The sequence below is a fragment of the Equus caballus genome, chromosome 22, assembly GCF_041296265.1.
Source record: "Equus caballus isolate H_3958 breed thoroughbred chromosome 22, TB-T2T, whole genome shotgun sequence".
Classification (NCBI taxonomy): domain Eukaryota; kingdom Metazoa; phylum Chordata; class Mammalia; order Perissodactyla; family Equidae; genus Equus; species Equus caballus.
Window position 1 is genome coordinate 14,190,604 of NC_091705.1, and position 26,223 is coordinate 14,216,826.

Consider the following 26,223-nt stretch of genomic DNA (forward strand, 5'->3'; position numbering starts at 1 on the left):
TGATGACAAAGTCAGTACCACATTCCCCAGTAGGTAACTGAAAAGCCTAGGACACAGAATTTAAGTTATTCACCGAGGCAAACCAGCAAGACAAAAGCCTATTTGCTATTCAACTTTCTTTCTCTGAAAGTTCAAAGCCTTGCTCTTTACTTGTATTTCTACTATAAAGGGGAAATTACTGTCAATTCTTGGGCAGATTTCTCTTTTTGTGGTTGTTCTAAGGAATGCAGAGACTAAGGTTAACTGAAATTCAGAGCAGAACATAAAACTGCAATTGCTACAAAGGAGTGGAAAGAAAAACATAGATAGTAAAGATGCTGGGGGGTTAAAATAAAAAAGTGAAACCTCTCCTCTCCTAGTTAACCTTAACAAAATCATAAGCCTATTATTTTAGACTTAGAAAGTGACTCAGTCTTCCTACCCCAAAAGCCCAGGTCCCCCACCTCCCTAGAATAAAAAGAGGACAACTATCAAGAGCAAAAGTAAAAGCTTTATGTCTCCTGGAGCGGGTAGGAAGGAGGAGGAGGGAGTCATTACACATTCCCTGTGGAAGAAGACAAAGCCAGATCCACATTCCAGGGAAATCTGGCTGGTCCGAGTTTTTCCTTAAATACAGATTGGCCTGTCACTAAGCCAGGCTCTGTAATCTTCCCAGGCTGCCATCGCCAGGGAAGCCAGGCATCCCTTCTAATTAATCAAGCCCTCCCAACAAAAGTTTTCCCACCCACAATAAAGTGGGCTGTGGGGAGGGGAAGCAGCAGAGCAGGCTTTGTAGCCAAAAGAATTCTAAGACTTTGGTGTAATACCTAACTAATCCAAAAACACAGATGCAGGAAGCAGAGGAAACGATCTACAAACAGAGACAGACAATGAGGTGGGAACCTTTCATGGTATGTTTCGCTGGAAGCCAAGTTGAAAATTTAAAATTTTTCTAAAACGTAATTATTATTGGGACTGAGACCTGGAAACATTACATAGTTTTTAAAACACCTCTAAAGCAGGAGATGGACTTATAAACTTTTCAGAGGTAGACACTATGCATATTGATTTGACACTTTTAAAGATAATTTATTATTCAACAATTTTTTTCTCTTTACTATAAAGCTTTGTGTTTTAATGGATGAAAGTGCATGATTTAATACATTACATATCCCTGTCTGTTTCTTGCTTCCACTTGCAAAGGAAATGGCTTTACCTTGACCTTGCTAATTTACCCTGCCCTTGCAGCCAGTTTAACCCAAGGTAACTTCATTGAAAGCTTACTCTGACAGGTGCAAGAAGGTAAGAGTACAGAAGGCTGCACTGATTTAGACCTGTGTTGTCCAGTTCAGCTGCTGCTAGCCATCTGTGCCTACCCAGCACTTGAAAAGTGGCCAGTAGGGATTGAGATAAGCTTTATATACCTAAATTGGCTTATCTATATATTATACATAAATATATATATTTGGTATATACATATTTCGCACTTTGCAGGCAATAAGGTCTTTGTTGCAACTATTCAATTCTGCCATTGTAGCATAAAAGCAGCCAGAGACAATATGTAATCAAATGGGAGTGGCTGTCTTCCAATAAAACTTCATTCACAAAAACAAGCACCTAGTCTGAGGGATGTAATTAGCTGACCCCTGGCCCCTAAAGAACTTATAATTTTGGAAGTTCTAAAATACTGAGGTGGGTGCAGAGCTAGAATTAAGATCACTAAGGAGCCTTGGAGAGACATGCATCTGCTGCCACTACTACTTTCAACGGAGAAAGGAGGCACCGAACGAACTATAGGACATATCTCCCAGCCACAAGCTGCAGTTGCCCAGAAGTTGAGAGACCCTGAAAGCTGTGGTTCCAAGGACTCTCCTCTCATCCACTGCAGCCATTTCCTGGAATTCTGGCCTAGAAGGCAGTTATAACAAAGAGTTCAAGAACAGGGACACAGCAGTTTAAAAGAAAAAAAACAAAAAGCCCTCTGATATGCAGGAAGGTCAGAAGACCTTTTTTCATTTGAAGAAGTAGCTGTTTGCATTGATAATTAATACCATTCAGGGTAAAGTCTCAGAATAAACAATGAGATGCAAGTGGCAAACTAGAGTTCATCTGGTCTTCTGTTACTTTGGAAACCATGCCCTATCCGAGTATTTTTTAATCCAGTTAGTCAAAAGTAAATGCATCTATATGAGAATGTGCCTAAGTTAATTCCTTTTAAATTTTATTCATTAATTTAATTTTTTATCATAGTAATGCATATACACGATTAAAACGACATCAAAAACAGGCCTCTTCTGCCCCATCCTGCCACCACCCCCACCCCAACTCTCATTCACCAGGAGCAACCACACTGAAAACTTTAGCTATTTGATCTGGTTATTTACCATCATTTTGCTAAATACTATGTTTGTACTACAATTTATTATTATTTCAGTTTTACATACTTTCTATTGAAGATGAGGACAATCCTTACAACCCATCCTCCCACACGTCTCCTTCCCCAGACTTCCAAAATTTACAGTTCACAATATAAGAAATTGTTACTGAACCAGGTTCGTTTTTGCCCTCTGCCCAGAAAGCCAAAGACCAAGTAGACAAAATTACAGCAGAGAGAGAATTTACTCACAAGGCAGCCATGCAAGGAAGCAAGAGCACGAGCCTCACATTTGCTTCCCCGAAAATAGGGATTCAGGGATATTTATGGGATGGGGGCAAGGTGGTCTGAAATGTGGAGGTAGACGAATGGAAGCGAGGAGAGGAGAGGTGATCGATGATCTGCGCAAGCGTAGTCAGACTCCACGCCTCTTCACAGGACCCAGGTTCACAAAATGGTGGAGTTAGCATGATCTGAGGGTGGAATTTTTAGCCTCTTGACATCAAAAGGTTGCCTATCGGACATCTATGCAGGCCCAGTTGATGAGTTGGGGGGTCTCAACCCATCTGAAGTGGTCAAGGAGTTCTAATTCCCAAAAAACAGCTCACATACTCATTACCAGGGTGACCCAGGCTCCAGGGAGATGTTATCTATAGGAGCCTAGAGGGAGTCAGATAGCATATTGCCTAAATAGCACAGTTAACAATGGGTGGGTTAAACAACTAAAAGCTGTAATCAGTAATTGCAAAAAGGAAAAAAATTTTAGTACCTAGACACAATCATCAATGGCCATTTGCCAGTTTCAATCCCCCCTATTCTTTAGTCATTCCTCATTCTTGAGGGATTTGGGGCAACAACCAATCTAGCTACTTATCCTGCTGAATTGAAGCACAGATCTGGGTTAAAGGAATGAAACTGTTTAACACTCATTTGGAAATATTCTCTTGTTCCTGGCTTACCAGAAGGGTAAGACATATAGACAACCCAAATTTTAAGAGTCCCTGAAAAACAGACCTAATTCCAGTGGGGCCTCCATCTGATTTCCAGGTGGGGGCAGACATCTGGTCTCAGTTCCTGATAGTCTTGTTTTACTGGATATGCATCAGAGACCTGAGCAACAGCCTATACCCTGATCTTTCAGTTATCACTGATGATGGCCATCAGCATAGATTCTCTGCCTGGGGGTCATCACATTCCTAAGGAACTCAAAAGAACAAACTTATCAACTTATAGCAGCTGGGAGGGTCCATAACATCTACAGAGCATGTCTGGGTTAATCAGAGGTCATTCAAAGTTACCATATGGTTTCTTTTTTACAATATGGCTTCCCTTATGTCAACCTTCTGTTGACCGGTGGCAAAATGTACCCTTTGTTCAAAGCTGAGCCATGTAGTATACCACACTTACTTTCCTATCTCACCCAATCTTTTGTTTACCTAGAGTTAAGAGCTGCATTTTTCTTTTGTTTAGTTTCCCATATTCCTATCACTAAATCATTCCCACTGACAGACCTAAAAAAACTCCTTTAGTACATTTAAATACATGAAGTATTTTATTCATTTTTTGTTGCAGACATCTTTCGTGGAACCCTCTGTCCTGTTCCAATCAAACTGGTTCTTTTCTAGGCAGGATACTTAGTTGATTATCACAGGATTTGTGTAGGCCCTCACCTGTTGGACTGCCTATTTCCTGGATCCCGTATCTCACTGGTTCTGTGTTTACCTCCTTGTTTTGGAAAACCATATCCTTCCTAAAATAGAGTACATTAGAAAGAAATTTTTTTTAGACTTTACCCCTCTGAAAATGTCTCTATTCTACCTTAACATGTGACTGAAAATTGGCTGTGAAGGTAGTTAGGAGTAGGAAACCATCATCCTTAGAATATTGAGAGAACTGTTCCACTACCCCAGCTATTGCTGTTGAGAAGGCTGTTTCGAGTCTGATCCTCTCTATGTGATCTGCTTTTCTTTTAGGATCTTCTCTGTATTCCCCGTGTTCTGAAATTTTAGGATGATGTGCCCTGGTACAACACTTTTTCATTGACTTTTTTGGGTATCCACGCATAGCAACTTTGAAATAGGAACTCTGTGCCCTTCATTTCTAGTAAATTTTATTCTATTATTTCCTTCATAATTTTCCTATCATTTTATTGATTTTCCTTTCTAGAGCTCCAATTTTTCATATCAAGATTGAACTTCTAATTTTCTTATGATTTCTCCCCATTTTTTATCTATGATCTTTTCATTCTACTTTCTGGGCAGTAGTCCTCAACTTTCTTCGCATACTTTACTAAATTTTTATTTCTATTTTATTTTTAATTTACAAAGGCTCTTTGCTATTCTTAGGAATTTCCCTTGTTTATAAAATACTGGTTCTTGTTACATGGTTATAATAGCTCTCTTTATTGCTCTGAGGACACTAATTACAGTGTTTTAAAAGTCTTCTTTTGCTCCCTAGAATCTCTCTCACCCTCCCAAGTTTGTTCATTCACGTTTTTCTCTCTTTCTCTGTTCTCTGGTTCTCTCTCAAGTTTTCTGTAAAGTAAGAATCTTTTCTCTGTTCATAATTAAGAGCAGACAATAAAATGCTGATTGGAAACTTTGTATACATTACTGGGACTTACTGACTGCTGGGGTGTAGGAATCCAGTGGGGACTCAGATATCTGGTTGGGGGATCCACATACAGGCCCTACTAACAGCAGACAAGTGGACTTTAGAGATAAAAAGAGACATTTCATAATGATTAAAGATTCAATTAAAGAAAGATAGAACAGTCATAAATTTGTACACAGTATTAATATAGGCTCAAGGTATACAAAGCAATTATCACTAAAAGGGAAAATGCAAATCTAAAACCATAGTTGGAGCTTATACTTCTCTTGACAGAACAAGTGAACAAAAATATCAGTAAATACATAGCAGATTTTTACAACACAATTAACAAGCCTGACCTAAGCGACATATACAGTTCAATCACCTGACAATCACCACATTTTTCAAGTGCTTATGGAACATTTACCAAAATAGAGGAATTATGCTAAACACCAATAACAAAATGATTATTAGAAAATTCCCAAATACTTGGAAACTATATAATATACATTTAAATAACCCATTGATCAAAAATGAAATCACAATGAAAATTAGAAAATATTTTTATTTGAAAAACAAAATCCGTCCTTGAACTGCATCTTTATCAAAACAAGAGGGATACAATTAAAGTAGGAAATGACTAAAGAGAGAGAAATTTACAGCTTTAAGTGCATATGTTAGAAAAAAAGAAAGGCTCAAAATCAATGAATTAAGCTTCTACCTTAAGAAGCTCCTTTGGAAATGGAAATCAAAACCACAATGCGATATCACCTCACACCTGTTAGAATGGCTATTATCAAAAAGACAAGAGATAACAAATACTGGTGTGGATATGAAGAAAAGGGAACCCCAGTTGGTGCATGGTAGGAAGGAATGTAAATTGGTACAGCCACTATGGAAAACAGTATGGAGGTTCCTCAAAAACTTAAAATTAGAACTATCATATGATCCAGCAATCTCACTTCTTGGTATATACACAAAGGAGATGAAATCGCTATCTCAAAGAGATATTTGCACCCCAATGTTCATTGCAGCATTATTCACAATAGCCCAGATACGGAAACAACCTAAGCGTCCATCGACAGATAAATGGATTAAAAAAATATGGTATATATACACAATGGAATACTATTCAACCATAAAAAAGAGGGAAATCCTGACATTTGCAACAACATGGATAGACTTTGAGGGTACTATGCTAAGTGAAATAAGTCAGAGAAAGACAAATATTGTCTGATCTCACATACATATGGAATCTAAAAATATCAAACTCATAGAAACAGAGGGTAGAATAGTGGTTGCCAGGGGCTGAGCAGTGGAGGAAATGGGGAGATGTTGGTTAAAGGGTAGAAACTTCCAGTTATAAGATGAATACATTCCGGGGATCTAACTTACAGCATGGTGACTATAGTTAACAATATTGTATTGTATACTTAAAAGTTGCTATGAGAGTACAGCTTTAATGTTCTCACCATAACAGCAAAATAGTAGTTACATGAGGTGAATGATGTGTTAATTAACTTTATTTGGTAAACATTTCATTATATATACATTTATCAAATCATAATATTGTACACCTTGTACAATAAATAGGGTTAGGGTTAGGGTTAGGCATGTGCCACGTTATATGTCAATTATATCTCAATAAAGCTAGAAAAAAAATAATCACCCCTTTGGAAGGTTCAAGCCTGGCAGTCAGAATATTTGGGAACCAAGATACTGAGAGCTGGTATTCTAAAGCCCCAAACGGGGAGAAGTGAAAGGTGAGTTGGGAATGAACTCAGTTCAGTTCAGTTAAGCCCAGGGTTATGAAGAACTTCAACTTTCACTTCTTTGTACAATGCCCAACACATAAATTAGTACTTGATTTATAGATATCCTCATATGATACTCTCTGGTTCACATGGGTAAGTTTGTCCACAATTTCTTGGAACAGGAATTATTCAATAGAGCTTTTCCCTTCATTCTCTTGAGAAACTGTAGCCTTCATGAAAATGCAACTAAAGATTCTCTGCTCACTGACCAAGGGAAGCAACATGAAAGCCTGCCATCCATCCAGGGCCATGGGGGGTAGGGAGAGGGAGAACAGCAAGAAAAATACTAAAAACACTGACTCTGTGCAAGACTCTGTTACGGGTTGCAAAGTTACACTACCCACAAGGTGGTGGAATCCCAAGCCACGAAATTAATATAACACCTGGTCCAAAACCATTGAAATGCCAATGGCTCCAGCATAAGTAAAGCTGAAACTGCTCAACTGCTCTGCAGGGCTCGCATGTCTTTCCACCCGTGTGTGTGTGTGTGCGTGCGCGCATGCATGCATATGTGTGTGAAGGATGTGACTGAAAATGAGCACACAATTAAAAGTCACACACATAATCCAGCAATTTCAATGAGCAATTTATTCCAGACTTAGTAAATAATAGTGGAAATAATAGAACAATCTAAAAGAGACTATGAGGGGCCGGCCTGGTGGTACAGCAGTTAAATTCGCACAGTCCGCTTCGGTGGCCCGGGGTTTGCCGGTTTGGATCCTGGGTGCAGATCTACACACCACTTGTTAAGCCATGCTGTGGCAGGTGTCCCACATATAAAGTGGAGGAAGATGGGCACAGATGTTAGCTCAGGACCAGTCTTCCTCAGCAAAAAGAGGAGTATTGGAGGCAGATGTTAGCTCAGGGCTAATCTTCCTCAAAAAAAAAAAAAAGAGAGAGAGAGACTATGAAATAAATTTCTTTAAAATTAAGGAGATAAAAGGATGCTATGGAAACATATTGAAAAAAGTATAAGAATATTAAAAAAAACTGGTAGAATTTGAATTTTAAAAAAATAACCACACCCAAATTCTCAAATAAAAAAATACAGTCACTAAAAATAAACAAGTTAAAGAGTAGATTAAATACAGATCAAACAGCAGATTAAATACAGATGAGAAGATTTCAAGGAACTGGAAGAGGTCTGCTAAAAAGCACTCTGAATGCAAGAAAGACACACAAAGAGAAGAGAAACAGGAAAAGGCAAATGACTGAGGAGCACTCATACACACCTGCTGGAGCAGCGTTCATCAGAGAAGGCATGTGGTGACACCATCAGTAGCAAGAGTGCACATGCCCTGTTGCCCATGACACTCTAGGGCAGTGCACAGCAGTCTAGCAGGGCAGGAAGTCAGATGTTCAGAATGGGATCCCACTGCTTGGGTTGTGGGGCTTTTAAGCTACATGACTATGGAAGCACTGGCCCCTTGCCTGTGTGATCAGAGGCAGGGATACAATCACAACATGATGGGTAGAATCTTCCATATAATGTGTCAGAACCCTGTCTCTATCCCTAACCTGCTAGCTTGATACTCACGATTGGGGTAACTTCCCTGCCTGGCATGATCTGGGAGCTAGGTTCCAAGCCTTGCTGGTATGGCTGTGAGATGGGGCAATATGGTAGCAGAATCTGTCACATCAGTATGTTTGGCCTGGAAATCAATAGATGCATCTCCGGCATAATTAGCTTTCTGGGGTCCAAGCTTTGCAGTGACCAAGACTGTCTGCCCTACAGGGCCATACCCAGTTTTGCCAAAGCTTTGCAAGAGACCCAGTCCTCTTCTGAGCAGACAGCCTGCAAGGGCTCGGTCTTGGACAAGTTAATATCACCCCTCCAGCACATAAACTATTATATGAGACAATCCAACAAACTCCATATATGAGTTCCAGACAGAGAGAATAAAGAGCAGTACCTGAAGAAAAAATGGTCAAGATTTTCCAGAAGTGATGAAGAACCTGAATCTTTCAAATGAAGATGTACATTGCATCCCAAGCAAGATAAATAAAAACAAGTCTATAGCTAGAGACTTCATAGGGAAATTGCAGAACATCAAAGACAAAAACAAAATCTTAAGAGCAATTAGAGGGAAAATCTGATAACCAAGAAAAGAATTGCAATGAGGCTGACAGCAATGTTCTGTGGTGACCAGTCTCCATAGATATACCCCACAATTCTCCCCTTTCCTGTGAGCACACGCTGCTTCTCACATGAAGAGCTGCAGCTTCCTAGGGCTGGTCCTTTGAGTGCTCTGACCAATAGAACGCAGTGGAAGTGGCATCTGAGACTTCTGAGCCCAAGCCTTCAAAAAACTGGCAAATGACACTTCTTTCTTCCTGCACCTCTTGCTCTGGGATACCATCCCTCAAAACTCAGCCACCATGCTAGGAGAAGCCCAAGCCACACAGAGTAGCCACGTAAACAAGAACTGAAAGGTAACAATTAACAGCCCCCGGAAAGATCCCAAACACAGCCAGTATCAACTGATAGCCATGTGAGTATGGCACCTCTTATGTTGCAGTCGAATTGAATCCCAAGATAATTGCAGCCCCTGCCATTATCAACAGGAGAAACTACCCCACTGATACCAGGCAACCTACAGAATCACGAGAGAGAAGAAAATGGCATGTGTTCTAAGCCACTAAGTTTTAAAGTGGTTTTTAAATACCAATCGATAACTAAAACATTTCTCAGTTGCAATAACAGATTCTAGAAGACAATGGAAAAATATCTTTACAGTGCTGAGGAAATATAACGCTCAACTTAGAATTCTAAAACCAACTAAATAAATTTCTAGTGTAAGACAAAAATACAGTTTTAGACAAATAGTGAAAGTTCACCACTTACAATCTTTCACAAAAAGAAATACTACAGAACACAGGGATGCAAGAAATAATTGTAAGCAATGAAATTTATAAATATCTTATAAATCTAAATAAGTACTGACTTGGTAAAAATAAGATATAACTACAATATTAAACAGTATCTGATCTGGTTAACTGCCGTAATTTGCCTATTTTGAATTTGTACTCAATAACACTAGCACAGACAAAATGTCCTAAAGAATAGGAAACATATATGAAGGCATCTCTAAAACGTTATACTATTTATCAATTCTTCCCCATCCTTCCCCACCACCCCTCCACACATGACCCTCTCATGCCTCTACGCTCAGCCCCAGCCATAAAGGGACAGAGAAGAGACACTTACGAGAGGAAAACAAAAGAGAGCAGCCAGCCAAGAGAAGTCTCTCCTGGTATTCACCCAGGTGCGGCATTTGCTCCCTGCTTCTTTATTTTTACCTGCTTTGTCATCAAAAATCATGTCATGGATATGCAATGTGAAGGATAATTTTTAACATTAAGGACCAAGTTATGACCAAAAGGCATCTTACAAAAGACTTTAAGCAAGAAATTCCCATAACCATATAAACTATTAATTTCCCCCCGCATCTCATTCCTAACATGCAAATTTTCAATCTTCTACTTAGTTTTCAATAGAGTCCCAAATTTAAAGAGTAGAAGGAAAGGTCAGAGCTTCACTTTTCAACACAGAACTCAGTTATATTGAAAAGTGATTAACCATTTTAAAGAAGATTATTAAGCATTACTTACTTTAATAGCAAATTTCTTTGATGCCATGGCCCACTGATTCCAGAGTAATTACAGACCTTTAATAGAAGAAAAAAAGAGTTATAAGTAGGTATATCAAAATCTCTTTCTATTTGGATATTATACAGGAGGAAGTTTACATGAATAATCAAATATCAATAGGTATTTGCAAGATGAACGTTCACTTATAACTGGTCTCAAAAAGAAATTATATTGAATTAGTAATTTAAAAACTGCCCACAGAGAAAAGCACAGGCTCAGATGTATTCTACCAAATGTTTAAAGAAGAATTAATACCAACCCTTCACAAACTTTTAAAAAAAACAGAAGCATAAGACAAACTTCTCAAATCATTCTAAGAGGGCAGCATTATTCCGATACCAATATGAAACGAAGACATCACAAGAAATGAAAACCACACACCAATATCCCTTATGAATAAAGACACAAAAATCCTCAATAAAATACTACAAACCAATTCTAGCAACACACAAAAGGATTATACATAATGATCAAGCTGGATTTATCCCAAGAATATAAGGTTCGTTTAACATATAAAAATAATCAGTCTAATACATTATATTAATAGAATAAAAGAAAAAAAATATGATCATCTCAAATTTAAAAATTAGCTAAACCCAACCCTGTTTTTTGTTTGTTTGTTTGCTGAGGAAGATTCACCCTGAGCTAACATCTGTGCCAATCTTCCTCTATTTCGTATGTAGGTTGCCTGCCACAGTGTGGCTGCCGACAAGTGGTATGGTTCCACACCTGTGAACTGACCCCAGGCTGCTGAACTTAAACACTACTAGGCTATGGGGCTGGCCCCCTAACACTCTTTTTTGAGTAAAAAAAAAATCCAACACACTACGAATAGAAGAAAACATCCTCAACCTGATAAATCATACTTAATGGTGAAAGACTGAATGCCTTCTCCCCTAAGATGAGGAAAAGGCAGTGATGTCTGCTCTTGCCACCTCTATTCAACATTGTATTAGAGGTCTAGCCAGGGAAATTAGGCAAAACAAAGAAATAAATGGCATCCAGACTGAGAAGGAAGAGGTAAAACTATCTCCATTCACAAATGGCATGTTATTATATGTAGAAAGTCCTAAAAAATATTTTTTTAAATACTATTAGAATTAATAAACAAGTTTGGTGAGGTTGTAAGGTACAAAATCAATACAAAAAAGTCAACTATATTTCTATATACCAGCAATGAATAATCCTTAAATAAAATTAAGAAAACAATTCCATTTACAATAGCATTAAAAGGAATACTTAATGAAAAGATTTAACAAAAGAATGACTTGTAGAGGACAACCACAAACCATTATTGAAAAGAAATTAAAGACTTAAGTAAGGGGATTGACATCCCATATTCATGGATTGGAAGGTTTAATACTGTTAAGATCACAATACTCCCCAAATTGGTCTAAACATTTAACACAATCGCTATCAAAATCCCAGCTGACTTCTTAAGAGAAATTGACAAGCTTATCCTAAAATTATAAAACACATATAAAAACACAAGGGATCTGGGGTAGCCAAAACAATCTTGAAAAGGAACAACTAATTTGGAAGACTCATATTTCCCCATTTGAAAGCTTACTCCAAAACTACAGCAATCAAACAGTATGGTACTAGCACAAGGATAGATACACAGATCAATGGAATAAAACTGAGAGTCCAGAAATAGACCTTTACATTTAAGGTCAATTGATATTTAGCAAACATGCCATGACAAGTTGAGGAGGAAATAGTCTTTTCAACAAATAGTGCTGGGACAACGGGATATCCATGTGCAAAAGAATAATGTTGGACCACTATATCACAGTACATACAAAAACTAACTCAAAACAGATCAAAGACCTAAGTGTAACAGCTAACACTAAAAAAACCCTAAAAGAAAATATAGGCATAAATTTTTGTGACCTTGCATTAGGCAACAGTTTCTTAGATATGATACTAAAGGCACAACTGACAAAAGAAAAAATTGGTAAATCAAATTTCATCAAAATTACAAACTTCTGTTTCAAGTGACACTACCAAGAAAGTGAAAAGATAACTCACAGAAAGGGGGAAAAATATCTGTAAATCACACATCTGATAAAGGACTCATTTCCAGAATACATAAAGAACACTTACAACTCAACAATAAAAAGACAAATAACCCAACTTAAAAATGGATGAAGGATTTGAATAGACATTTCTCCTGAGAAGATATACAAATGGGCAATGAGCACATGAAGAGATGCTCAACATCATTAGCCACCAAGGAAATACAAATCAAAACTACAATGATATACCACTTTACACCTACTAAGATGGCTAAAACCAAAAAGACAAACAATGACACGTGTTGACAAAGATGTAGATAAATTAGAACTTTCATACATGCCTAGGAAGAATGTAAAACGTTGCAGCCACTTTGGAAAACAGTTTGGCAATTCTTCAAAAACTTAAACGTAGAGCTGCCATATGATCCAGCATTTCCACTCCTAGGTATGTGCCCAAGAAAAAAAGAAACGTATGTCCACACAAAAATTTATACAGGAATGTTGACAGCAGCATTATTCCTCACAGCCAAAAAATGGAACTAACCCAAATGTCTGTCACCTGATGAATGGATAGACAAATGTGGTACATACATACAATGAAATATTATTTGGCAATAAAAAGGAATCAAGTACTAATACTCTTTACTCTGCTCACCCAGGCAACTGCCCTCTCCCATTCCTGAGGAAGCCTGGAGAATTATTTTCTGGAGAGAGTAAGACAGAGGATCTCTGGTCTGGAAAACAGGCAGAGCATAAGGGAGGGGGTACTCCACTGAAAAAAGAGAAATTAAGGGAATATTTTTAAAATGACTGATATCTTCCCTAGCCCACATGCCCCTTATGATGGTTAATTTTGTGTGTCAACTCGTCTGGGCTAAGGGATGCCAAATAACTAGTAACACATTATTTCTGAGTGAGTCTGTGAGGGTGTTTTCAGAAGAGGATAGCATTTGAATTGGAGAATTCAGTAAAGCAGATGGCCCTTCCCAATGTGGGTGGGCATCGTTCAATCCACTGAGGGCCCAAACAGAACAAAAAGGTGCGGGAAGGTGAATTCACAATCTCTCTGTTTGAGTTGGGACATCCATCTTCTCCTGCCCTCAGACATCAGCACTCCTGGTTCTCAGGCCGTTGGACTTGGGCTGAATTATACCACTGGCTTTCCTGATTCTCCAGCTTGCAGACGGCAGATCATGGGACTTCTCAGCCTCCATAATCACATGAGCCAATTTCTATAAATATATACAGACCGTACCCAACTTAGGATGATCTGACTTATGATTTTTCGACTTTACAATGATGAGAAAGCAACACTCGTTCAGTAGAAACCATACTTCGAATTTTGAATTTTGATCCTTCCCCGGGCTAGCGATATGCCGCACAGTACTCCCTTGCGATGCTGGGCAGTGGCAGCGAGCCACAGCTCCCAGTCAGCCACGCGATCACAAGGGTGAACAACCCATTTGGTACCCAGACAGCCATTCTGTTTTTCACTTTCGGCGCAGTATTTGATAAATTACATGAGATATTCAATACTTTATTATAAAATAGTCTTTGTGTTAGACGATTTTGCCCAACCGTAGGCTAACATAACTGTTCTGAGCACATTTAAAGTAGGCTAGGCTACGTTATGAAGTTTGGTAGGTCAGGTGTATTAAATACATTTTCAGCTTAACAATGTTTTCAAATTACTACAGGTTTATTGGGAGGTTAACCCCATCGTAAGTCAAGGAAGATCTGTGTATATACACATATACACATATGCGAGTGCACACAGTTCCTATTGGTTCTGTTTCCTGGAGAACCTTGACTAACACAGCCCTCTACCCTGCCTAGCCTCTCCAAATAGGAGACTGAAACCTCCACATTCAGGGAACTGGACTAACCTAAAAGGCAGCTTCTCAAAGTACTGACATCAGGGGTTCCCCAAGGAAACAGCCTAGAGAGATGGCTCTAAAGTAAAGCCCATGCCAATAGGCCCCACATCTGTATGCAGAACGAACTTCCATCTTTTTAAGGTCCCACTCTCAAACACAAGCAAACAACCAGGAGTCATCTGCCATCTAAGTAAAGACTATCATGAAAGAAAACAGAAAAAAACAACTTGGCTGAATCCAAGACTATGCAGGGAGAAGGAAACGTTGTTTATACCATTAATATAGGAAGATAGGAGATACTGCATCCATAAAGCAATAAATAACAAAAATTATAAGGAATATTTGGAAAATAACAAATTAAAACTATGATAGCTGAAGTAAACTTAGAAGAGCTGGAAGACCAAGTTCACTAAGTCATTAAGAAACTTCAGCAAAAATAAAAAAGATGAAAAATAAGAAAGAATAAATTAAAAATTAAACGACCAGTATAGAAGGACAAACACATGAAAATTAGGATGGAAACAGACTCATATTAAGGTATATATCACAGTAAAATATCAGGCATTAGTGACAAAAAGAACCTTAAAACAATGTGTGGGGAGGTGAGGAGGGGTGTGGCAAAAGAATATTTGGTTCCAAAATGCCCAAAGCCAACTATGGAGACTAAAAAGCAATGGAGAAATATCTTCAAAATTGTGAACAAAATTTTTTCCAACCTCCAATTGCATTTAAACATGAAGAGGAAAAAACACATTTTTAGACATGCAAGGTCTTAAAAAATTTAAGTCTTACGTCTCCTTTCTCAGGAAGCTACTAAAGATGTGTTTCACTAAAATGAGGAAATTAACCAAGAAAGAGGAAGATACAGGAAAGAGGAAGACTGAGACAGGCGAAAGGCAGAGGAAATCCCAGGATCTGGTGAAAGTAGATCCCTTTGTGAGACAGTGGGGTAGACCAGGAGAGCATCATCAATGCAGGCTACAGCAGGTTGCAATGTTCTAGGAGAGGCATCTTCAGAAGCGTCTAGATGCATGCAGATGAATTTTAGACAACTGGTGAAGAATACGAGATTGAATTACGACAGGGGCATGGAAAGCTCAGCAACTGAATAATAACAAGGCAATTAGTAATTCCAGGATAAACAAAAGCTGTGCAAAAAATAAAAAGTAAAGAGTATTTCATACACAGCTCAGCTATGACTAGCATTTATAGTCATGATGACAAACACTGAAACTTGACCTAAACAATATTACGTTTACAACAATATTAGGAGGATGGGGAATGTGTGTGTATTATGTGGTAGGGGCACACGGTTAAATCAAGCAAAAGCTCCCCTTAACGTTAATGGAATGTTTCAAAAGCAAAGCCTAAAACTAATAAGAAATAATAACAACCACCACAACAGTAATAACAACAAAGCAGAAATAGAGCAAGTAATTTAGTGACACAAACCCAATTCTTAAGTGCTAAACTCATCTCGAACCTGAAGAGCAGGTTGAAGAGAGCTGCTATGGCGGAAGGGATGAGGTGGAAAGGATGCCGTAACTCACAAGCCTTGTGCATGCAACTATCTGCCTGTTAAAGCATGTGCACAGATACTTTTGGAGCAGCACTGTACAAGAGAAATAGAATGCAAGACACAGGTGTGATCTTAAATTTTCCAGTAGACTGCACTTAATAAAAAGTTAAAACAAGTAAAATTAATTTTAGTAATAGTTTTTATTTAACCCAATAAATCCAACACATTATCATTTCTGCATGTAATCAATATAAAAATATTTACACTGTTGGGGTTTTAACGAAGTCTGAAGTCAGGTGTGTATTTTATATTTCCAGTACATCTCAATGTGGACTGGCAAGATGTCAAGTGCTCCACACTTGTGGTTAGTGGCTGCCATATGGACAGCACAGTTTGAGAGTATTTGGTTTTATTATAAGGAAAGCACTTATTTCTGTGTCCCAGATTCCTAATTTATACAATAGGGATACTAATACCTAATTCAAAATTACTCAAAGAACTAAGCAAAATGACATATGTAAACCCCCAATATAATCTTTTATAAACACTAGTCCCTCGACGAGTGTTAATAATTACTATTACTTAGCCAATGATGATTCTTTAAAATCTGATGAATTTAATGATTTTTTAAAAAAATGTGATAACCTTTGATTCTAATTTTTTTAATAGATAAAACATCTTTATCCAAACTCTTAAATCATTTTCATTATTGATTTCTATTCTCTGAAAAATGCAACACATACAATTTAGAAAAATTTTTAGTGATGATCCTTTCAGCAAGTCCATTTAGACACAGGTGCAAATGGAAAAAATAAGTTCCTAGAAAATCAGAATCGTGTTTGAAAACAACATGTATAAAGGCTGTCCTGAAAACTTTAGATCTTTAAAATTATATTATTTGAGCTTGATAAACATAAAATCAATACCCTTGAATCTATTAAATCAAGCTTGAACAACTTCTGCTAAGAATTTCAGGAGTCCCTCAGTGGGGGTCCTGAGAGAGTATTCAAGTAGTTCAGCTGATAAGAGAAAAGAGGGAGAGAGTTTTGTCAGCAAGTACCTAACAAAGCTAAAGCGTGTGTGACCTAATCATTTTTTAATTACACACTGGTTTTCCTTTAAGTCCTTCCTTTCCCAAAGGACAAGGGACCACACGGAAGGCTGTGGCAAAGCTTTGAGCCGTATCTGGCATCAGACAGATTATGAGCCATGTTACAGTGATGCTATACTTTAAACTCACAATAAGATTCCAGTAGACTCTTTTTTAAAATACTTTATTTCCTTTTACTTTTATCTGTAAAGCAAGAGCAGTTGCATTTACTTTTTAAGGACTGGATTCTTCAAAAAGTATCATCAAAGCCCAATCTCAAAAATATGATCTCTAGGAATCTAGGACTAACAAGTATGTATTTTTATATAAAATGCTATGGTCTGCTAATGTAAAATAGGCTGTGTGGGAAAAAGGAACTATATAATACACTTTGCATATTTTTAATCCATTTTTTAATACCATGTGGCATTCTGCCTCTCAATGTATATAATTTTTTCATTTGTTTCCAATGTTTGGAGACTCAAAATTTCACAATTTTAGGGCTAAAAGAGGCCTTACAGACCCAGCTCTGCCATCTATTCCCCTAAGGAGAACTTGAGGAACCAGGGCAGGGTCTCACAGCTGAGGGCCAAGGGCAAGAGAAGAGTCTTGTCTGCTGAGGGCAAACTAGCAGCATCTGTCACCTGCAGAACTGCCAAGGTCGACTGCTAATGGGCTGTCAAAGTAGGTGGGTGCCCCCTCCCTCCCTGAGCCCCTGCCGAGGCACAGGTTCCCAACACAAAGGATGACTTCAAATAAAGCTACTGGAGTAGGGGTTCTCTCCTGCTAATTGGAGAAAGAGAGAGAGGAAGAGACAGAGACAGGAAGGAACTCTATAGCTAAAGAAAATAGGGTTTGAATTAATTTAATTTACCATTATGCTATGTGACATGGCACACTTCTTCATAAACAAAAAATAAAGTGTACCAAGATAAAGCCCATAACACATCTGGACAGCCAGCTGCATAGACCTTGAGTCTGCATATTTGCTAGTCATTTTAGATAAATAAGCATATTTCCTTTGCTTCTTCAGGACAGCATTAGGCACAGATGCTGCAAATGAACTAAATGGTGAACTGAAACCTGAAAAGAACGGAAGCAACCTGCTAATTCCCAAATACGGTGAAAGCACGCTTACCCATCCAGGAGGAGCAGGTTCTCAAAGGTGAACAGCCCTCAGAGCACAGCTTAACACTAGAGGGTGCTCAAGAAATGTCTGCCAGATGAAGGAATATTCCAGATAACAGAAGCTGAGTCATTTATGCATATAACCATTTTATTTCTTGCTGTTCGGAAATTTTACAAAAAATCTATTGAATCATTAGCAACTTTCATAAAAAATACCACCTACTGAATATTTCTTTGATATTCCAGATGAAAATTATCACCTGTCATCACACTGGGCAATACAGATACAACTAGCCCTGAGATGCTGGTTCCTCCACAGAGCTGCTGGACAGAGAAGCCGCTCTCTGTTATTACATCTTTACATTACATTATTATTTAATCTCTCATTAAAACATTAATGGGATGTTTTCCAAGCCTCTCTTGCATGGATTTGCATGGACTTCAGTGGGAAGGATCTGAGCCCTCTGTCTTAGGCAATAAAATAGCCACTACCTTTCCTTCAGAATTAGGGTTTCTATAATGACGAAATTGCTGAGCCATGGTACAGTGGACCGTGCCCTCTCAATTGAAGCCTCAGCATTTAACTCTTTCTGCCTCGAAAGAAAAAAGCTGTTACAAAGGTTAGCCTCTCAGGTCGCTTCCATTTCTAAGCCTCTGTGATCCAAAATCCAACAGCAGTTCAAGGAACAAATAACACCAGTATACAGATTCTTCCAGAGAAGAGAACAAGAGGGAGACCTCCCGACAGCTGACTTTATGAAGCCCTGACAGCAAAACCAGACAAGGGCAGTAGAAGAAAGGGAAATCACAGCCAATTCTATACACGAATGTAGAGGCAAGAATCCTAAACAAATAGAAGCAATCTGAATCTAGCAACGTAGAAAAAGTACACTAGAACCACGTGAGGTTTAGCTGAGGAGTACAGGTTTGGTTTAACACCAGAAAAATTACAATATTTAAAAACGGAAGTAGAAAAAAAGCGCAAGATCATTTTAAAAGAGGTAGAAAAAACAAAAACATTAAAAATTGAGAACAGAAAAATTTCTCAATCTAAAAAAAGCATCCCAAAAAATGCAGCAAACATGCTTAATGAAGAACCTGAAAAACAATTTCTTTGAAACAGCGAGTAAATGTAGATTGACTAAAATATCCTTTAAACTAGTATCCCACAAATATAAAATATCTTGTAATAAATTTAAGAAGATATATACAAGACCTCTTCGAACTTAATGCAATTCTAACCACAAACTTGAATTGGGAATCTAAGGAAGAGCAAAAAGGACCAAGATCCCTCTAAGGGAGGAGAGGGGATAAAAAGAAGAAAAAACAAAGGAGGGAGTTTGTCTTACTAGATCTAACTAAATTACTACAATGCTCTAGTAAATAAAATAATGTACTGGCAAAGGGGTAAACAAACAGGCTGAAGGGACAGACTACGCAGACCAGAAACAAACCGACGTGTTTATGGAAATGGATGATAGAGGCAGTAGTGCCGATCAGTGAGAAACGAAGAGACTACTCATTCAATAAACTGTGGTCAAACAGCTTATCCATTTGGAAAAAATGAAGTTGGACCACTATTCACATATTTTCATGTAAAAATCAATTACAGATGGGCTAAAATCTCAAATGTGGAAAAATAAGAGCCTTTTAGAAAATGTTTTCATGAACTCAGATTAAGGAAGGAGTTTTTTTAACTAGACACAAAACGTGCAAACTATAAAGAAGAATGATAGGTTTGGCCATATTGAAATTAAAACTTCTCTACAGACTGGAAGAAAATATTTGCAATCCACATATCCAACAAAGGACTTACAAACTAAAATACAGAAAGAATTCTCAAAACTCAACAGTACAAATACAAACAATCCAGTCAGAAAACGGGCAGAAGACACGTACAGGTTATCTCACCCAAGAGGACACACGGATGGTACACAAGTATATGAAAAAATATTCGACATCATTAGCCATAGGGAAATGCAAAATAAAATCCCAAGGAAACATCACCACACACCTATCAGAATGGCAAATAGGAGCCAGCCCGGTGGCACAGCAGCTAAGTGCGCATGTTCAGCTTTGGCAGCACGGGGTTCACCAGTTTGGATCCTGGGTGCAGACATGGCACCACTTGGCAAGCCATGCTGTGGTAGGCATCCCACATATAAAGTAGAGGAAGAGGGGCACGGATGTTAGCTCAGGACCAGTCTTCCTCAGCAAAAAGAGGAGGATGGGCGGCAGATGTTAACTCAGGGCTAATCTTCCTCAAAAACAAAAGACAAGATGTGATAAAACTGCACAGAACTAAATAAATACATGTAAAAATGGTTAAATCTAATAAGCTCTTTGGATTTACCAATGTCAATTTTCTGGTTTTAATATTTGCACTATTATTATGCAAGATGTTACCACTGGAGGAAAGTGAGTGACGGGTACAAGGGACTCTGTACATTTTTGCAAACTTCCTGTGAATCTATAATTATTTCCAAATAAAAAGGTTAAAAAAATTAAAACTTCGTTTCATCAGAATACACTATAAATGGGGTGGGACAGAGTCACAAACTGGGAGAAGATATTTGCAAGACATATAACCAGCAAAGGATGAGCATCCAAAATAAAACAATTCAATAGGAAAATGGGCAAAGGAGGCATCCAGAGCAAGGGGCCCCGTCTCCCAGCCAAGCCTCCATGGGTCTGGCGGCAAAGTGGTGGAGGTGGAGGTGGGAGAGTTTCCTGATCCTTTCTATTATTTACGCCTCGACAAGCACTGTGCAACATCCAATCATGAGTCTCTTACCTCCTCTGCGGAGGCAAGGGGCATGTCCTTCACTATCCTGAGAAGCATGAAATCTAAATACAGAAAGACCATTTACCAGGGAATCTGGGGACAGTACACACTCGGCTCTCCTCTCTTACTACAGGCACACAGCCTGTCTGGGACAGAACAGATTGACAGTCACAGACAGTCCCATCTGCCTCCCACAAGAAGGAAAAATTATGACTTGATGATGGCAGGAGATCCCAAACCCCAAAGAGCTGATTATCCTGAAGGTGCCCCACAACCACAGCCTCTTAAAGTACGTCCTGTCTCCATCTTTGCACTTCTCCATCTCAAAAACCATCTCAGGCGGTATCTGAGCAAGACTCCCCCAGTCAAAACTTTTCACTTGGGTCTCCCACAGCATCGCAGGCCCCCTGTCAGCACTGCCCACACCTCCTCACAGCTCGGGCAACTTCACAGCTTCAATGCCTCCACAAAGCCAACTCTGGCACGTGTCCTGGTATATGCAGCTCCAGCTGTCTCTGCCTTCGCCCATACACACTGCACCACAGAATGTCCTCTCTCTCTCCCAAGGTGAGTTATCCTCTGAAACCCAACTCAGATGCCACCCATTCCTTGGACCCTCTATGAATCTGCAGAGTGAACCACTCCCTTCCTCTGGGCCATACCTGCACCTTACACCACACCTACGCTCACTCTTACCTCACCAAATTACACGTAACTCTGGTCCTATCTCTCTCCTCTGCCTGACTACTGTATAAGCTTCCTGAAAACAGGGTCCATTCTTATCCTCTTTGATACCTGGTATATGGCACAGGTATGCATCAAAAGTTTGCTAACTTGGGTCTGTTGATGTTACTAAATCAGCAGCTACAGACTGTGTTAATTTATTATTTTTTTAGATTTATACCTATTTATCTAATGCATCTTTACTGTCCCCAAGTCCCAAATTCCACATCAAGCCTTCTTAAAAGGAGGACAAAGCACTCTAGACCTATTTCAATACATAAATAACACTTAAGTTACATGTATCATGCAGCCAAAGTTGAGAGAGTTGTAATGTATATAAATGTAAACAGAAGACCAAAGTGTTTCCTATTGAAAATAATGGGCAACAGATCAGAGCTTTGGTTGAAGTTTAGGCCATAAATTTGAGGTTTTCAGTACCTAATTTTTTTGTCTTTAAATTCTAATTTAAATTCTAAGATTCATTTGAATGGAAAAGATATTATTAGCCTCTGTATTAAGTAGGTTTTAAATCTGGGAACATCCTGAGGTTTTTCTAGATTTGTTTTACTGATTATTAAGAAGTAAATGTGCATACACACACAAAGCAAACATGCATCTTAAAAAACTATTCTCCTAGGCCCTTAAAGTTGCTTTCAAGAGGGAGCAGCGAGCTTGGTGCCTAGAGTTGAAAGCATAAATGTTAAAAGCCTTCCTCTCAGAGCTGCCAGTTCCAGTCTAAATTCAGTGGAATTTTTACTCTATTGCCTGTTTTTAAGAAGTTCAGGACAATCTCCAAAAAGATCAATTTTCCAAGCATCTGAAAGCATATAATTTACATAAGCACGCTGAGAAGTTAAAGTATACTGTAAGTCTTACAAAATAACATATCCTCTATTCTGCATTCTTGAGCCCACTTTCTCTGGCCCGAAAACAGGCATTCTTTCACAGAGAGGAGACAGGCATGGGGTATGACCCCATCAAAACTATGTGTGCGTGAGTGTCTTCAGTGGAGAGGGAAAGATCCTAAAATCCTTAAAAAAATTAATTTGGGGAAGGAATGGAAGTAGATTAAAGAATATCACATGATTGTCCTGTCATTTAAATACAAAGCAGAGATAAACTCTAATAAAAAGTCAGTGACCTTCTAGATTATTCTGTGGGAAAATCTTAGGCACTCTGAAATTCACATTTGTCTTCCTTTTAGTGCTGCTGGCCTGTGTCACAAGCCAAAGCAACTACTCCAGATTAAACAGACCACAAATTAACTTTAGGCTTCTAATCTCCGGATTTCAAATTTTATCAAGAAAATTATTATACTTCCTTCTATCATTTTAAAAAACTTTCATTAGCTATGGGAGCAGAAACTGAAAACAACAAAGGCCCTAGAATTTCTGAAAGAAGAGCTATAATTCAAGAATGCACAATCATTTCATTCCCTACTTCCCCTACCCCACAATCTAATTTTATCACCAAAAAAAAAACAGTATCAAGGAAGGAATCACAAACTTTAACAAAAAGCCAAGGAAAAATGACAAATGAACAAAGGTCTGGCTGGTGACAACTTAGATAAAGTTTGAGAAGGCAACTTCAGTAGAAACAAGAATCAGCTTTTCCTATTATTCAGATGGTAATTTTGAGTGCCAAAGTCTAGCCTGTAAGAAAAGACAAAACAAATGGGGAAGCTCCAACAGTGGAAGAAAGATAATGCAAGTGACAAAAAAAATTAGAACTTTTTTCTTTTCTTCGTCTTTAAATGTAGGTCAAATATTGAAATCCTCTACCAAGATCAATTCCACAGAAGAGTCCTACCTTTTAGTCACTCTATGCTCTTAACCCAGGCAGCTGGCCGGTGATCTGGGCCTGCCATCCCTGCTGTGCCCACAGAAAATCCCCACCCACCCCAGCATGGGATGCTTCATTAACAGACAACCACTAACGTTTAATACTTTGTCAGAAACAAAGGCACCAACCCGTGAAGCAGTCACGTCCTCAGTACAACAGACACATATTCAAATCCTGCTTCTTCATGTGACCTCAGACAGGCTGTCCAACTCCTCTAAGTCTCGTGTTTTCTTATCTATGAGACGGGACAGTAATATCTATCTTGACGGTGCTGTGAGGATTACATGAGGGCAGTTGGTAACACTTGGCCCAGCGCCTGAGACGAGAGCGCTCAGCCTCTGTTAACCATAAACACGGAGGGCACAAGTAGACAGCACATAATCAGTCTACTTTGCACGCCAAGTCCTACTCTGATAACAAATGTTTTCCAATCACCTTCACCGTAGAAAAAAACTTCTGATATCATTAATGCAATTAATTGTCTTAAAATTTAATCCTTTCAATGCAAAAACTTTAGAGACTGGGAAGAGACCACTGGGTTGTTAAGGGTGGAGGGATGGGGAAATTACTACAAGGGGCAGCAGCAGGGGATCTGTGCAGGGAGTGACGGAACTGTTCTGCATCCTGATTGAGACGGGGGTCACACGACTCAATGCATTACTCAAAGCCCAGGAAACTGTACACCGAAAAGAGTGAATTTTACCATATGTAAATTTAAAATAATTTTCTTAATTCCAAAATAAAAAATCTAATCTTTTCTAACTAGAGAAGAAATCAAAATTGTGACATAAATGACCTTTTAAGTGTCCAAGATAGTTTAACGGCAATCTTACCCTATAATTAACATAAGTCAAATCCGATTTTAGTTACCAGCTCTGATTTACTCAAGCACGAAATGTCAATAACATAACAACCACGAGGCACTGCTTTCCCATTTATGGAAAAAGGGATTTTTATGACATTTTAGGCTTGGCTTCATAGATCTCTATTTTGCTGCCCAAGGAGGTTTCTTAATGCCCATGAATTATTGTTCCCAATCTCTAAAAAGTAATATATATACATATAGATAGTAGACTGCAAAGATTTAATACAACTTAAAATGATTAGGCATGTACGTCAAGAGATCCAATACAGATGGCCAACAAGCACATGCAAAGGTACTCAGCAGCACTAATCATCAGGGAAATGCAAATCAAAACCACAATGAGATATCACCTCACACCTGTTAGAATAGCTATTATCAAAAAGACAAGCAGTAACAAGTGCTGGCCAGGATGTGGAGAAAAGGGAACCCTTGCGCACAGTCGGTGGGTATGTAAATTGGTGCAGCCACTATGGAGAACTGTACGAAGGTTCCTCAAATTAAATTAAACCTAAATTTAATTAAAAAAATTAAAAATAGAATTGACATATGATCCAGCAATTCCACTTCTGGGCATTTATCTGAAGAAAATGAAAACACTAACTCGAAAAGATACTGCACCCCATGTTCACGCAGCATTATTCACAATTGCCAAGACATGGAAACAACCTAAGTGTCCATCAATGGATGAATGAAGAAGATGTGGTATTTACATACACACCCACACACAATTTAATATTATTCAGCCACAAAAAAGAAGGAAATCCTGCCATTTGTGACAACATGGATGGACCTTGAGGGCATTATGCTAAGTGAAATAAATCAGGCAGAGAAAGACAAATATTGTATGATGTCTCTTACATGTGGAATCTAAAAATAAAAACCTAATAGATACAGAGAACAGATTGGTTTTGCCAGAGGCGAGGGGTGGGCAAAATGGGTAAAGGGGGTCAAAAGGTACAAACTTCCAGTTATAAAATAAGTCAGTCCTGGGGATGTACTGCACAGCATGGTGACTATAGTTAACAATACTGTATTACACATTTGAAAGTTGCTAAAAGAGTAAATCTTTTTTTTTTTTTAAAGATTGGCACCTGAGCTAACATCTGTTGCCAATCTTTTTTTTCCTTCTTCTTCTTCTTCTTCCCAAAGCCCCCCAGCACATACTTGTATATTCTAGCTGTAGGTCCTTCTGGTTGTGCTATGTGGGATGCTACCTCAGCATGGCTTAATAAGCAGTGCCATGTCTGCGCCCAGGATCTAAACTGGCAAAATCATGGGCCACCAAAGCAGAGCGTGTGACCTTAACCACTTGGCCATGGGGCCAGCCCCTAAAAAAGTAAATCTTAAAAGTTCTTATCACAAGAAAAAACAATTTGTAACTACATGTGCTGACAGATATTAACTAGACTTATCTGGTGATCATCTTGCAACATATGTATATATCAAATCAGTAGGTTTTACACCTGAAACTAATATAATCTTATACGTCAATTATATCTCAATGAATAAAAGATCCCAATCCATTAAAAAGTCAATGCATGCGTTTTTAAAAAGCTATTAACATTTCATTCAGAAAACGTTAATTCATAAACTACACAATGGCAAAGATAAAGTCCCAATACAAACAACGTTTTACCACTGTCACCTCCTGGGTTCACCATATACAGAAGGCTTGACCACCAAATAGACCTTCTTTTTCCAATTCAAGTAAGCTGGAGAAGAACAAAACAATGTGAAAATAAGCACTGCGAAAATAAAAACAACCCAAATGCCCTTCGACTGGTGAATGTGTAAAAAAATTACAGTATATCCATGCAATGGAATACTACGCAGCAATTAAAAAGGAATGAACTATTGATACTCACAACAACAAAGATGCCTCTCAATTATAAGTGAAAGAAGCCAGACACTACTCCCCCCAAAATAGCATGTACTGTAAGATTCCATTTAGATAAATCCCAGGAAA

At 38.4% G+C, this 26,223-nt stretch overlaps 1 protein-coding gene across 2 annotated transcripts in view; it reads right to left on the reverse strand.

Moving 5' to 3' along the window:
- Window positions 1–26,223, reverse strand: part of SLX4IP (SLX4 interacting protein) — a 184,809-nt gene that overhangs the window by 155,541 nt on the left and 3,045 nt on the right. The window contains exons 2-3 of one of the 2 annotated variants that reach the window (XM_023626120.2): window positions 25,894–25,969; window positions 10,372–10,427 (exon numbers count right to left, since the gene is read on the reverse strand). In XM_023626120.2, coding sequence (XP_023481888.1) covers window positions 10,372–10,398 — 27 coding nt within the window. In that variant the 5' untranslated portion in view covers window positions 10,399–10,427; window positions 25,894–25,969. The remainder of the gene's footprint in view (window positions 1–10,371; window positions 10,428–25,893; window positions 25,970–26,223) is intronic. The other variant, XM_023626118.2, reaches the window with a different exon arrangement.